Below are 15,291 nucleotides of genomic sequence, written 5' to 3' on the forward strand. Positions count from 1 at the left end.
TCGGTTAAGATAGAAATCAAAATGAGTCACGCTTCCTGAAGAATGTGATAGAAAAACAAATGGTTACAAGAGTGAAGCATGAAGATGAGCCGAAATTAAGCAACCAATAAGCTTACAAGAAAACCCACAGGAGCCCAAACAGTTAGAAGAGAATCCAAATGATAAATTTTCACCAAGTCAAACAAAGCTTTACCTTACAAAGGACAAGGAGGATAACTAATGGAGAGATTTTCTCTTGTTATATGAGACGCATCTCACTGTCGAGCTGCCTCTTTCACCAACTTCCTTTGTCTCTCCTTTCAAGTCTGTACATCTCTCTTCCTGAATCTCTGTCTCCACTCCCATGTTTCTGCACCTCCATCCCTTTTATGTTTTCATCTCTCAGCCCCTCTCTGTGCCCTCTCCTCCCCTCCTGCTGCAGTCTAGCCCCACATCCAAATCCATAGCCACATTCGTCTTTCAGCCGCTCCCCACTCTCTCCACCTGCCGTCAACCCACTGCCGCAAACCACCAGCTCCAGACGGGATCCGACGTATGAAAGATGATTCTTTGTTGTCAGTGACTGTATCTTGCTCTACCTCATGGGGTTTCTTTTTTCTGCCTCATCATGCTTCTGTCTCAACACCGTTCCCCCTTGAACGTTTCTTCCAACTTCTTAATTTCCTCCGAAATGTGGTCTGAGACTCACCAAATTTAAGCCAAGACATACTTAGAATCCCAGCATGCCCACCTGGAGAAGCATGAAACAAAACTACCGCTGGGTAAGGCCAGGATCCTAAAAGCCATCACTGTCACTTTTCAAGAAAAAGCACCTAAGTGCTAGTGAAGCAAACCAGAAACACAAAAGGGGCTGAACAGTACACACAAGAGAAGTGCAAACCACGAAAGAGTCCGGGTCCTCCACGCTGCTCTACATTTTTATCAATACATTCCCAACACCTAAGCACAGGACTGGAGTATCATAGATGATCAGTATGTTTGGGGACTGAGTTAATTTACTTAACAGAAACAGACTTATTCATGTGTGCCGTAGTTTCTACTTCAACAAGAACTTAGAATATCTTGATCTTAAACCTAGAATCTACACTCACCCGATATTCCCTTCTCACCAATGCCATATACAATATTTCATGGATCTACAACAATATGGATTGTAAGATGCACCGTAATTTTATGTTCTATTCTCTGATTGACACCTCATCAAGAGCAATTGTAAGACACCATTGACTGTAAGATACATCTCAAAATATGGGAAAATAAATGTGAATCTTACAATCAATTTAAGATGCTGCCATAAGTCCAGAAATAAACTTAATTCTCAAATTAGATTGCCATAAGTAAGAACCCTGCAACTGACACACAAATTATCAAAATTATTGTTAGCACGATTGGGTGAAAGAAGAAGCCTAAAGAGCATGTTGTATTCACAGCAATAAGGGAAGAAGGAGAACTGGCGACATCTTACAGGTGACCTCCCTCGCAGTGAAGGGGTCGCTGGTGAGGTCGTGAAGGGCGGCCTGGACGGTGACCGCGTACTCAGTGTTGGGGAAGAGGTCACTCAGCTGCACATCGGTCACTGTCGGCTCCACGCGCATCTGCCGATGGACAGGCCGAGGGGAGACAACACATTCCAATTAAACGTTTCCACTAACAGGGCATGGACAATTACACCAATCTGTGACTGCTAGATTTTCACACAACTTTGATTTTTCATTTCTCTGTCCTGCATTTCCTTTCTCATGCTGATGATTTTTTAAGATTCGTCAGAGGTCACAAATCTAATCTTGTGTTTTTCTGTTTTGGGTGTAAAGTTATAAATGAGTTCGTGAGTAACTGCCCCGTAATGGGGACTCTGCAACCGTGAAGTCCCAGGAAGACCCAACAATAAAGAAACAAACGCTTCCCACCTCTTTGGGTTTGGTCAGCTCTGTGGCGTTGATGGCTTCGTAGGACAAGGCGTAGCCAGTAGCGCCCCCCACTGGCTGCCACTGCACGTGCATGGTGGTGGGGCCAATGTCGTAAATGGTCAGGCTAACCACGGGCACCGGCACTGTTGGAATGTAAAAGAAGACACCAGTCTAGTTCTTGTCAGTCTACTCATTTTTCAATCGTTTCCTACTTATTGATATTTGTATATGCTAAATAGAAAACAGGTTGCTGTGATAAATCAATGAGAGTTAATATAACCCTTTCCTCTCCCCGCGAAAACCCGATCTCATTGTTTATTGCCACCTCATACTAGGACTGCAAGTGATAACTATTTCATAGAGCAAAGAAGGTTAAGTGTAAAATGGCATTCTAGTGAGTTCATGTGGAAGCCAAAACAGAGACCAACTTCCTGAGATTTCAACCTCTTTTTCCGGAACATCTGTAAGTTGACCATTTTCATTCTTCAACCACAAAATTTCATACATAAAAAGCCAACATAATATTTCATTTCATTTTTAAAAAAAAACATTTTAAATGAGAGTGCCATCTATTAATAAGTGGAACTTAGGGGATTCCTCAGAAAGAAGATTAGCCCATGAGGCAGAGTAAAAGGCTTACTGCCTTCTCTCCACTTACCACCTACACAGCTTTCTATTTTTTTGTCCTAAGACTGAGTTTAACGTTTTAAGGAATTAGCAGATTAATCCTGTCCATTATGAAATACATTATTTCCCACCTCTGAGGGTCTAAAATAAAGGGAAATAAGAGAAAAGACCTAAGGGACTGAGCAGTAAGTAGAGGCGGTTCAGTGACGCCCATTCCTGCCTCTTGTAAGAGGCCTCCCTTCTTCCTGGAGCCCAGCCACGAAGATGGGAGAAGGAAAGAGTATTTTCATATGGCTTCAGACACCCTACCAGGAATAGGAGTGAGGAACATCGTTCCGCAAAGCTCTACTCAAAGCCAAAGCCATTAGAGCTTCTCCAGTAAAGGCCAGAGCCCAAAAGTCAGTAAAGGCCAGACTCCAAAAGTCAGTAAAGGCCAGAGTCCAAAAGTCAGTAAAGGCCAGAGTCCAAAAGTCAGTAAAAAAAAAAAGGGTGGGGGAGCTCTCACTGCCAGCAGGAAGAACTGAGCTGGCCACTCCTGCAAGCTGCTCTTCCAGGTAATCTGAGTCCCACTCCCCACATGGTATCTTCCCTTAAGAAGTGGATAACTGTTAAAGGTACTTTTCCCTCTAAGATATCTCAGACCATGCCTACCCAGCCAGGTCCCATGATGGCAGGAGCAGCCAGTAAAAGCAGAAAACCACAGAGTATTTATTGAGGACCTGCACAAAGTGTGCATTCAGTAAATATGTGTTGAATGGATATCGAATAAAGGAATGATTTGGAAGGCTGAAAGAAGTCCCACACGGTACAAATGAACTTATTTATGAAACACAAATAGACTCACAGACATAGAAAACAAACTTATGGTTACCAAAGAGGATCGGGGTAGGGGGGACAGAGAAATTAGGAGTTTGGGGTTAACATATATACACACTACTATATATAATATAGATAAACAACAAGGACCTACTGTATAGCACAGGGAACTCTACTCAATATCTTGTAATAACCTATAAGGGAAAAGAATCTAAAAAAGAATGGATACGCATAACTGAATCACTTTGCTGTGCACCTGAAACTAACACAACACTGTAAATCAATTATATTTCGATAAAAATTTTTAAAAAAAGAACACAAAAAATCCCACAAGGGCTGTCACCTCTTTATCTTAAAAAATAAAACAATGATAAGATTTTTTTTTAAATCTGACTTACAGGTTTTTTCTGTGCCCTTCAGAGGCTCACTGTATTCATCTTCTACCACAGAATACACATTAACAACATACTCAGTTTCAGGCTTCAGATCTTTCAGTACTGTGCTACTTTCCAGTCGGCTCACATAAAACTAGGGGAAAAATTTTAAAAAGAATAACAACTTATGTTATAATCACTTCCCTCTTTCCTCCTATAATTGTGAAGTAGTTAACTACCATGAGCTTAGAAATTATATTTTAATGAGACCATTGTCTTTTGTTTTTGGAAACCACCAGATTACAATGAGATCTTGGACAATGCATACAGTTTATTCTCCCAGCTGTTGTTTCCTTATTTGTAAAATTAGTGGGTAAAACTAGAAGGTTTTCAATGTTCCCTTCCTACTCGATGACTCTAATATAAACTCACGGATAAATTAAGCATCCTCTTAATCCTTAATTAAAAACACTTAATTAAAAAACCATAAGAAATTAAGCAAAGCTCTTTCCCTCTAATTAAGCCCAAATGGAAGTGCTTGCCTAGCAAGAAATGGAGAGCGCCATCTTGGACTCAGTTCTGCCCCCTACATCCCCCCAGCATTCCTCTCAGAGCCCTAAGGAGGAGGACCCAATCTCAGGACCAGGAAGGAGTGGGTTGTCTACTCACTTCTTGCCGTTTCCCTCCAGAAACTGGGTAGTATTCCACCTTATACCTATCCACACTGTCAGAAGGAGGCGTCCAGCTCACTCTCATAGAACGATGGGTCTGCTCAGAAATAACTAGGTTGGAAGGTGCTTCCAAGTCACCTACACGTGGAAATGAAGTACATACACTTTTTTCATTATTATAGCAAGGTGATGACATTTAAATTTGGTTGAAATGGTATTCCTCTCCATATTTCAAGCTTTTACATGTATTCTTTCACATACTAAAAAGTTATGGTAAATCAGCTTAGAGGCCCAATACTCCTAAGTCCTCTCTGAATGGATGGCCAAAGGGTTCTTCAGCCACAGGAAATTCAAACCTGAGCTCATTATTTTTCATGAAAAGTTGCTCCCCTTCTTCCTGAAAGCACCACAGTTTATCAGTCACCTAGACTCAAAACCTCTGACTTAGCCTTGGATACTTGCTCTGGTCTCTAACCTTGTACATATACCAGTAAATGACACCGTGAGTCCTGACAGCTCCACTGCCTTTATCACTCTTGGCACCACCCAAGTCCACTGCCCTCATTATCATGTTGACTATTTATATTCACGTCTTATCTCCATAACTATAAGTTATACTCTGTGAAGACAGAATTGGCTTCTTATTCATGTTTAGTTCCTTTACAAGACCTAATTCAGTGGTACGAGAAGCTAACCACTTTCTCACTCAGGAGACAGGAGAAACCACCAAGTCTTCTAAAATTTGGGAATATCCTACTGCCTGTGATTGTTTTCTCTGTTCATAAGTATAGGTGAAATGACTGACATAGAAAAATATTTGGAATAAATGTCAATGAAAACAGAAATATTAGGTTCATTAGGACCGTTAGAAAGATGTTCCAAATAATAATTATATGAGAACTAATGCAGTGACTCTGTGAGCATGGCAAATCATTCTCATATAAACTCTTTCTACTTTCTTTGTAAGCCAAAGCTGAGAAAAAGAATTTCCATTCTTAGTATCCTAACCTTTACTGTACTTGGGTCATAATCAAGCCTACAAAATTATCAAGCAATTTTACTGTCTGGGAAACTAAATGAATGCAACTATTACGTAGCTGATGTAAAAAAAATAAAGAAAAAGAGATAAAAGATGTTTTCATCCCTACTCAAAATTCTCTCCAACTAAATAAAACCACAACTCTCTCAGCTAATCCAGAGCCAGATGCCTACAAATTCTGGATTCCTGGCTGGTCTGTTTCTCCTGGGAAAAGGCAGTCTATTGTTCAAAATCCAAAAAGAAAATCTGCAAAATTTTGGAGAGAGAAATTCAAGAAGGAACATTCAAATAAATGTATCCTCAGTATCCAAAGCATGTGAAACATTTCTACCACTTTATTTATTAAACTCATTCCAAATTTCCAAAACCAGAATAAATTAGTGAAAGACAATCTTTACCAGAATCTGCATGTATTTAAAAGAAATTTTTCTCATATAATAAGAACCATAGTTTTTATCGTTAGTTTTCCAAAAACCTTCAATTTGGTGCTTACCATGTTTTGTCCTATGATTTACACAGATAGTAATCATTTTATACCACTCTCTGTCACTAAAAATTCACTTCCATAATTTTATTTCTAAATCTTAATTCCTTATCAATAGCTACCTTTTTTCAAGGACCTCTCAAAATGTCTTTACCCATTTCGCCTTGAGTAAGTAATTGAACTTCTCTAAATCTGTTTCTTCAGTGGTAACGAGAGATGATATCCTTTCTAAAAGTCCAAATTCTAATATTGTAATTTGTCTTTATATTTAGAGATTACAAGTGCAAAGTATCAAATGTGATCATCTGTAGTTGGGGCAAAGCAAATCATATATAAGACCCCTCTTCCATTTCTAATCAAAAACAAAAGGCAGCAAACTTTAGAAAATAAAAGTCTGGGAACATCCATTTAATAGCTATGTAGAGTGAAGATGCTTTACCAGAGAATAGATATACACCAGGAAAGAAAGCGTCTCTCTTTCTTCCCCGATCTCACTTGTGTGTGTGTGTGTGTGTGTGTGTGGTGCAGGCACATATAAACTAACTGTATCCTCAAATAAGCTAGAAGTCATGTACAGTTTGATGCCATCAGAAAAAAATCAGGAACTAAATCAATGATTCTCAGCTGGAGGCAATATTCTCCCCAGCACACATTTGGCAAATTCTGAAGATATTTTTAGTCGTCATGACTCAGGGGATGCTACTGGTGTCCAGCGGGAAGAGTCCAGGGATGCTGCTAAACATCTCACAATGCACAAAAGAATCCACTTCCTCCATCTTAAAAAGAATTATCTGGACCAAAATACAAATAGTGCTGAGGGTGAGGAACCCTGGGCTAACCTTACCTGGACCTTTGACGCTGTTACACAAGTTGACGATGAGGTCATCTACGATCCTGGAGAGGGACTCAAAATCCGCCACATTGTATACATGGGTATCATCGGGATCTGTTGCAATCATCTTTAACTCAACCTCATCAGCATTTTTAATACCTTGGGAGAAATGGATATACACAAATTAAAAGCATGTCTCAGAAAAAAATTAATGGAACAAAGCAAATATTTCATGGGCTACCGTTATATATTCATTGTTAACTAGAATGTATATATGATTTTCCTGAATAATAAAATGATTACATATATAAAATAGAAACAAAAATAATATAAACTAAAGGCTATTTTGTTTAGCTTCTTCTAAATGCTTCTAGCACTGATTCCCCACCAAAAAGGGTCTCTTCAGTGTTTTTTCTGGAAAGTGAAATAATGGATATCAAAAATAAACATGGTGCTGTGGAAAACCAAACAAGAATTTTCCTGAATCCTATTAATAGTACATTTGTCTTCTTGATTCATTACTCTCTTCCAAGAAGCCATGTCGTTTCGTCCCATTACGAGGAGAAAAGAAAAACATGAATGAACTTCCTGGTACATTATTTTGATAAATAATGTGATAGGGCAAATGTGTCTGTCTGTTTTTTCATGCTTCAGAAAATATCTTTAACTACAAAAATATCCTCGGCACATTTGTCACCCCTGGGGGCGGGGCAATTCTCGTCAATGCTCACCAACAGCAAACAGTTCCACGCCTTCATCCTTGAGTTTTTTTGAAGGTGCCTCAACGTCATCTTGTGATTTTCCGTCAGTGATGAGAACGCCGATTTTTCGAGCTCGAGGCCTCATGCCAGCTTGGGTCTTGAAGCTCTGTTGGCGAATGAAATTCAAAGCCATGCCTAGTGGGATTGTTAAAAGAGCATCAGTCACATCGTTATTCAGCCACAAGCTTTGACCGAAAGCAAGAGCTGACAGCGCGCTGGAGCATCTCTGACTCACCTGTGAGTGTGTTGCCTCCTTTGTAAGGCAGGTTCGCCACAGCCTGCAACAAGCTCTTCTTGTCTTTGTGAGCATTTAACTGCCACTCTGTTCTGGGGTCCCCGCTATACTGAGCAAGGGCTAAAAGGACACCATTGGCATTAGCATGTATAAAAGAGCATGACGAAGACGTCTAAATGCCTTCAATGTTGTCACACCTACCGATCTGTACTCTTTTGGGGCCAATCTCAAAGACTTCCACGATGCGGGAGATGAAGCTCCTCACGGTTCTAAAATTCGCCCGGCCGATGCTCCACGACCCATCCACCAGCAGCACGATGTCTGCTTCAGCCCTGGTGAGACACTCCATCCCTGACATGGCAATCGTGAGACAGCGCAGAGTAAGGAGCACATTCTTTGTCAGTTACCTCCTAGCCATGCCTCTGCCACCCCCTGGGGCTCAGGGTCGCCTAACTGTCTCAGTTCTGTGGCTCATTGATGTAATTTGGAGTTGAAGGCTTTGAAAACATGTCCATACGATTTATTAACCTCAAATAAGAGTCATAGGGAGCATCCATCCCTCCAATAATTAATTCGGTGGAAAATCTTTCCTTCATCTTTGACTATATTTCTGGCCGCAATCGTAGAACACGGAGACTTAAACCGTCATCGTAAATTTGAATGAGCTCACAAGCCCAAAAGGTAAAATATATAAGTGGGAATGTACAGCCACCTAACGATAAGACAATAACAATTTTAATAAAACTTTTAACGTGATCTAGATTGGATGTTGCGTTTTTCTAAATATTCAACAGTCATTAGCAGACAAGTATGAGATGAGCTGTTAAAATGTGTAAGCTAGAAAAAGTTTCAGTGAGCCATAAATATCTTTTCAATTAATTAAAGCCCCCAGTATTACATATATTATGAAGGATTAGGCACATAACTCTTAAAATTAGAACGTTTTGAAGTAAAGATATAGTGTTTAAAAATCTGATAGCTATTATTTAGTTTTTAATTATTTAACTTAATCATCTACTATGTATAACAATCAGGTAGATACAGCTGGTGAGGTCTGCACATTTAAAAAATCAAGAGAGAAGGAAGACAATCTAGAAAAAAGATACAAACAAGTATACAGATTGAGAGCTACAGAGACCACAGGCACAAACACTGATACAAAGCTAGGGTGCTTTGGAAAGAGAGAATTATCCCAATATCCTCTGTGCACAAGCTACAAAATAAAAATATAAGTCAGTTAATTAACATCATCATAAGAGAAACAATTGAACATTAATGCAAAACAGCAAGAGTTGACCCTTTCACTTCTTTTATCCACATCCATGTTTTCAAACGCTTTCTTTTCCAGAAGCTTATGTTACCAGCTACAAATTTTTCAACTTCTTGCCATGTTCGCAACTGATCTTTGTATTACAAACAACAACAACAACAACAACAAAAAAAAACTCACTGAGAAAGATTCAGTGACGCCCATCACACTACAAAGGCGTCACTGCGTATTGGACGCTCCATCAGGAGTTAGGATTCCCAAGTACTATTCCAAGCACCTAAGCCTTTACAAGTCTGCTCCTGATCTGCCAAGACCTACTCTTTGTTAGCAAATGATTAAAATATTTAGAAGCAAACTCTACCCACCACCCTCACCTGGAAGAATGTTCAAAACTAGCTTCATGCGTATCAAAGTTGTAGTCATGGCAGGAGCAGAAAAGTATGAGGGCTTTATGTCACCATTTTGCTTCCCAAGTCTTAGTTGCCCACCTATTTACAGAACCCAGTGCTGCTTGCTCAGCCCAGACAAATCATTTTTACGATTACTTTAACAAAATAAAACTGCATTTTAATCATTAGAAAGAGATTAAAGATAATGTATATTAAATATTAAAGATAATGTATATTATCATTGTAAACTCTCAACTTTAAATAATACAGTACTATGTAACTAAGGCAATACTCACAAGAAATCCTTAAAAAATGTTGGTAAAAGTGTGCTTAGCTGGATCTTTGAAGAATTTTTTAAGGATATGTTACTGAAATAAATTTTAGTGTAATATTTAATAGTCAATTTTCATGGTATGATTCACCTAACAATTCATATTTGAAAAAAAGTTGCAAAATACTGACTTTTCCTAGGGGAATGTAACTCAATTTCTTACCAGAGGATAAAACTGGCATTACAGTTGTGTCAGAGAGAGTTGTCATTTCTTGTCCAACAAGTGGTGAACTTTCTCCTCCATCAAACATTCCAAAAACATTTACTTTATAGGTGGTACCTGCCCTGAAATGTTAAAATATATAGTCTGTATGCATAATAACCGCAAGTGGTAGCATTTTTTTTTGCTTTGTTATAAACATTCAACTTGATTTACAAACTTTCATTCAGAGGAACTTATAATACATAACATTGCAGAAGAAGGAAACTAATTTCCATCACATTCCAGTTTAAGCCCACACTATAAGGTATCAAGGGTAACTAGCCCACCAGCACTCTAGAGAATACTAGGGGTTCACGACACCAGTTTCCACCTCGCCTTTCCATTAGATGTAGAATCCCCACCTTCCCACTGAGCAAGTCAGGGAAAGATCGGGCTTTCACTCTTATTGCTTCTAAGTGATGGGCTTTAAGAAAACAATTTAAATGTTGTACTTGCAAGGGAACATAAAGCACCTAGCACAGTGCTTGGCACATAGGAGGCTCAATAAATTTCATCCTCCCTATCCCGATAAAAGTAAATATCAAGCATTTATACAGAGTTCAATATTGTTGAATGAATCTTTGAAACAAACCAACTTTCCACCAGGCAATGCACAGCAGCCTGTTCTTTTTACTGTGAAGAATGCTGCTGTTCCAACTCAAACCTCCTTCTTTCCCACCACACAGCCTGCAGCAAGAGCTTGCATCAGCCCCCCTTCCCCCATCCTCCCAGCTGAGCCCAAGAGCAAAGCCCTGCCCCCTGACTCCTGCAGCCCACCCTGGGAGAGGATGCACACTCGCATCTCAGTGTCAGTCACCTGGGCCTTCCCAGAAGGCATGGGGACTCCTACATTTCCATAAGGCTGGCTGGTGATAAACTGCTTTTGGTGAAATCGTGCCATGTGGATGTTAATTTTTAAAAAGCAGGGTGTTACTGAAAAAACACCATCCCTGATCACTTAATAACAAGTCATTAAAAGAGTACAACTGCTCAGGCCTAAATTTGAGTCTCTGAACCCTAACCTCAACTTCAGCAGCACCAAGAGTGAGAAAGCAACTTTGGCTGATTTTAAATACTCTGCCGGCAAACAGACACATACGTTATCATGTGTGGAAGGTACAATGTGTTAACAAAAATGGAATAGAGTTCATTCCTACCTAAGTTCTTCCAAAACAACTGTGTTGTCATATGGTCCAACCACTAACTCCCCCAGTCTTCTGTCATCTCCCGTGGGGTGAAATGTAACCTTGTAACCCTTGACCTCCCCAGGCGCAGGCTCCCAAGTCACCCGGAAGCTAGACATGGTTGGGTCAGATGTTTTGAGGTTTCTGGGTGATTTAAATCGAGAAGCTGTAAAGATAATAGATGTTAAAATATTGTCCATAAGCCTAGGCTTTGGGGTTTTTTTTTAGCCCCTATAATAATAAGTTGAATTCAAAATATCTAAGTGATATACATGACAATCATCACAAACAAAATACTTCAAAATATACATTTATAAAAAGGATTAAGTCAGAAAGCACAAGCTATAATACCCAATAAAAATCAGAATAATCGAGTGCTACCCAAGTGGAGGTACAAATAGTACTCACAATTCAGAAGATTAGATTAGCATTAGAACATTAATATGTAGAATCATTTTACCAGGAACTAGACTGGTAAAAATCATATGCTAATTAGGCATCCTACCTAACTATTATAGTATAATTTATTACAGACTCCATTTTAGACATTTACAAATGAAGTAGATGTATTAAAATCTCCCTTCAAAATATTACACACTTTCCCCAAAAAATTATTATGGTTTTATACCTGTTGTTCCTGAACCTTGCCTAAGCTTTCCTTCTCCTGTCTTGTAAACTGGGAGAACCGTGATGTCATACGTGGTCTGGGGCTGAAGTCGCTTTAACATTGTTGAGGTGACAGTGGGTGACACTTTGGCAACCATCTGTCTCCCGCCCACACGGGGGCGATACACAACACGGTAGTTGACAACTTTCCCAGGTGCTGGTTTCCAGGTAACCCTCATTGTGTTTTCTGTTTCTTCATCCACTTTCAAGGTTTTCGAATCATCGGATACTGTGAGATGAAAGGAAGATTACAATGTATACTGTGTTGAAAGAAAATATTTATGTCCGCCTCCCCATTTATGTGACAAGACGCTATGTGTGGTTTCTTAAATACGTACACTATTCTTTTACTAGGCATTGTGAGCTCTCCTAAGTTCAAGATGGCGTGTGAGCCTAATCTCAGTGAGGTCACAGTGAGATGTTTTCTCTTTATCTGGCTAATAACTAAAAAATGGGAATTCACATTGCAAGGATTTCGTATTTGCATTCCAGAGACTTTAGTAAAGAAAACACCCATTTCTGGAGATGAGCTTTTAGAATTTTTATTATATTTCCATCTGTAAAGAATTCCTATAGAAATTACAGTGTGCAGAATACTAAAAATCATGAACACAGGGTCAGAAATATTCCTTGAATCTTTTCAGAAGAAAGAACAATGCATAAGTGACCAGCCAGAGCGACTGCAGTTAACACCACCCTTTGTGACTTCCGTGAACATGTAAGACTATCAGCACAAAGGAACAGGAAACAGACACATAAAAATATCTCAGGGGGGCTTCCCTGGTGGCACAGTGGTTGAGAGTCCGCCTGTCGATGCAGGGGACACGGGTTCGTGCCCCGGTCCGGGAGAATCCCACATGCCACGGAGCGGCTGGGCCCGTGAGCCATGGCCGCTGAGCCTGCGTGTCCGGAGCCTGTGCTCCGCAACGGGAGAGGCCACAACAGTGAGAGGCCCGCGTACCGCAAAAAACAAAAAACAAAACAAAACAAAAAATCTCAGGGGCTCTGGAGATAAATTAGTATACACTGAGTAGCTTTAGAAAGCACTGTATGTAAGAAGGTTTTGATTAATATACAATAAATGTTATTTATTAAATTATATCTTATTAATAACTGTATCAGAAACAGGTCACCCAACATCCACAAAGAGCCAGTACATCCCTCTTCTTTACATAATTGAGCTTATAAGCAGGATCATTTCATTCAGTTCAGTATTCTCAGCATTCAAAGGTCATAAGTATCTTCTAGAGAGAGAGACTAAGCTGAAGGAAACACTGCAAAGAATCGTTTTTGATTCCAAAAGAAATTTTCATGTTCAAACAGGCAAGAACCACTTGAAACAACTTTAAAAAACCTGAAAAACTTTAAAATATGTATGTATACATATATATCAACATTTTTCAGACATTGAACATCAGGCAGCACAAGACCATGGTCCCTGAGAGAAGAGAAACAAATGAGAAGGAGCTCGATCGTTGCCCTGACTTATTGCTTGGAGAGACTTTCCAGCCCCAGTACAGGAAGGGGGCACCCAGATGAAGCATCCTTAATTGAGGAGGTAGCTTTGTGAGTCTGGGGAGAGCAAGGCACTTAGAACTGGCAGAGCAAAGTCCTGTAGAAATGGTGTTACAGAGAAAAAGCTCCCCAAATCAGCAAAAGTTCCTCCTTGAGTCTTCAGCCCAGGACTACTCAGTGCATATGAATGAGGAAGCTACCCAAAACCAGAGAAAGAACCACCTAAAAAGAGCAAAGGGAACAATTCCTGAAGTTTATGCAGGGCCAGAAATGTTCCCCCTCGCCAGAGTAAAAAACCTCAAAATTCTCAGAGCATCATGTAGAATACTAAGGAGGTTATTGCCCCAGTAGTGGAGCAAAATTAGCCCTAAACTAGAGGTTTCTCTGGTCTAGCTCTAACAGAGTTTTAAAGAAAGCTTCAAAAATATCAAACTGTTTCCAAGTGACCTAGCTGCAAGGCTTAAGGATATTTATAAGAACATAAAAATATCTGACACACAACAAAGTAAAATTCATAATGTCTGGCTTCTAATAAAAATTACCAGGAATTCAAAGAAAGAAAAATAAATTACCCATGTTATGGACTGAATGACTGTGTCTCCCCAAAATTCATATGTTAAAGCCTTAACCTCCAATGTGGACCTTTAGGGAGGTAATTAGGGTTAACTGAGGTTCTAAAGGTAGGACCCTAACCTGATGAATTGGAATACTTATAAGAGAACGAGGAGACACCGGAGAGCTCGATTTCCTTCTCTCTCTCTCTCTCTCTCTCTCTCTGTCTCCCCCGCTCCCCCGCAATATGCATAGACTGAGGCCATGTGAGGACATAGAAGATATCCATCTGCAAGCCAGGAAAAAAGCTCTCACCAGAAACCAAATTCTGCTCATAGAAACGGCACTACAAATAATGCATATGACAGAATTATTCAAAAGGGACCTTAAAACAGCTATTATAACTATATTCCATATGCTAATAATGGTAGAAGAAATGTTAAGCAAGTTACATAAACACATAGAACAAATAAGAAAGACTCAAACCAAACTTCTAGAGGTGAAAAATACAATGTCTAAGATGAAACATGCACAGGGTGGTATTAAGAGCAGATTAGAATTTGCAGGGAAAAAATTAGCGAACTTGATGACATGATAATAGAAACTATCTAAAATGAAACACAAGGGACTTCCCTGGTGGTGCAGTGGATAAGACTCCGCGCTCCCAATGCAGGGGGCCTGGCTTTGATCCCTGGTCAGGAAACTAGATCCCACATGCATGCCGCAACTAAGAGTTCACGTGCCACATCTAAGGAGCCCACGTGCTGCAACTAAGACCTGGTGCAACCAAATAAGTAAATTAAATAAATAAATATTTTTTAAAATAAATAAATAAAAATAAAATGAAACACAAGAAAAGAGAAAAGATTGACAAACTGAACAGCACAGGAGTGAGCTTTGTGATAACTTCAAGCAGACGAGTACATGTAGAACCAGAGTATCTGAAGAAAGTGGGGGGCAATAAATAAAATATTTGAAGAAATAATGGCCTGAATATTTTCAAATTTTATAAAACTATAAACCCACAGATCCAACTATCTCAGTGAACCCGAAGCACAAGAAACATGAAGAAACTACACCAACACACATCATAAGCAAATTACTTAAAATCAGTATAAAAAGAAAATCTTGACAGCAGCCATATAAGCAAAAGATATGTACAGAGGGCAAAGGTAAGAATGACAAAATAGGTAAAGAAATTCAATATATGGTTATAAATTAGTTTTCTGAAAGATGCAAGTATAATTTCAACTAAGAGTATATTGGTTGCAATTTTGGTTTAAAGAAAGTAAGAGAATTCTCAGCCAATTCCATTACTTTCTGGAAGTATTAAAATTTATTTAGCTAATCCTCAATTCTCCATTACTATTCTCCAGGTAAGTGAACTATTAAAAGAAAAAATATATATTTTCAAACAAAAAATGTAAAGACCTTAC

General features: G+C 39.3%; 1 protein-coding gene across 4 annotated transcripts in view; it reads right to left on the reverse strand.

Annotated features, from left to right (window-relative positions):
- Positions 1-15,291, reverse strand: part of COL12A1 (collagen type XII alpha 1 chain) — a 115,470-nt gene that overhangs the window by 61,724 nt on the left and 38,455 nt on the right. For 3 of the 4 annotated variants that reach the window (XM_082633346.1, XM_082633345.1, XM_082633347.1), the window contains exons 15-25: positions 11,751-12,017; positions 11,096-11,288; positions 9,900-10,021; positions 7,948-8,097; positions 7,747-7,866; positions 7,482-7,646; positions 6,763-6,909; positions 4,394-4,533; positions 3,749-3,878; positions 1,908-2,050; positions 1,466-1,595 (exon numbers count right to left, since the gene is read on the reverse strand). In XM_082633346.1, the coding sequence (XP_082489472.1) occupies positions 1,466-1,595; positions 1,908-2,050; positions 3,749-3,878; positions 4,394-4,533; positions 6,763-6,909; positions 7,482-7,646; positions 7,747-7,866; positions 7,948-8,097; positions 9,900-10,021; positions 11,096-11,288; positions 11,751-12,017 (1,707 nt within the window). The remainder of the gene's footprint in view (positions 1-1,465; positions 1,596-1,907; positions 2,051-3,748; positions 3,879-4,393; positions 4,534-6,762; positions 6,910-7,481; positions 7,647-7,746; positions 7,867-7,947; positions 8,098-9,899; positions 10,022-11,095; positions 11,289-11,750; positions 12,018-15,291) is intronic. The other variant, XM_082633348.1, reaches the window with a different exon arrangement.

The sequence above is a fragment of the Mesoplodon mirus genome, assembly GCF_964341445.2.
Source record: "Mesoplodon mirus genome assembly, chromosome: 10".
Lineage (NCBI taxonomy): Eukaryota > Metazoa > Chordata > Mammalia > Artiodactyla > Ziphiidae > Mesoplodon > Mesoplodon mirus.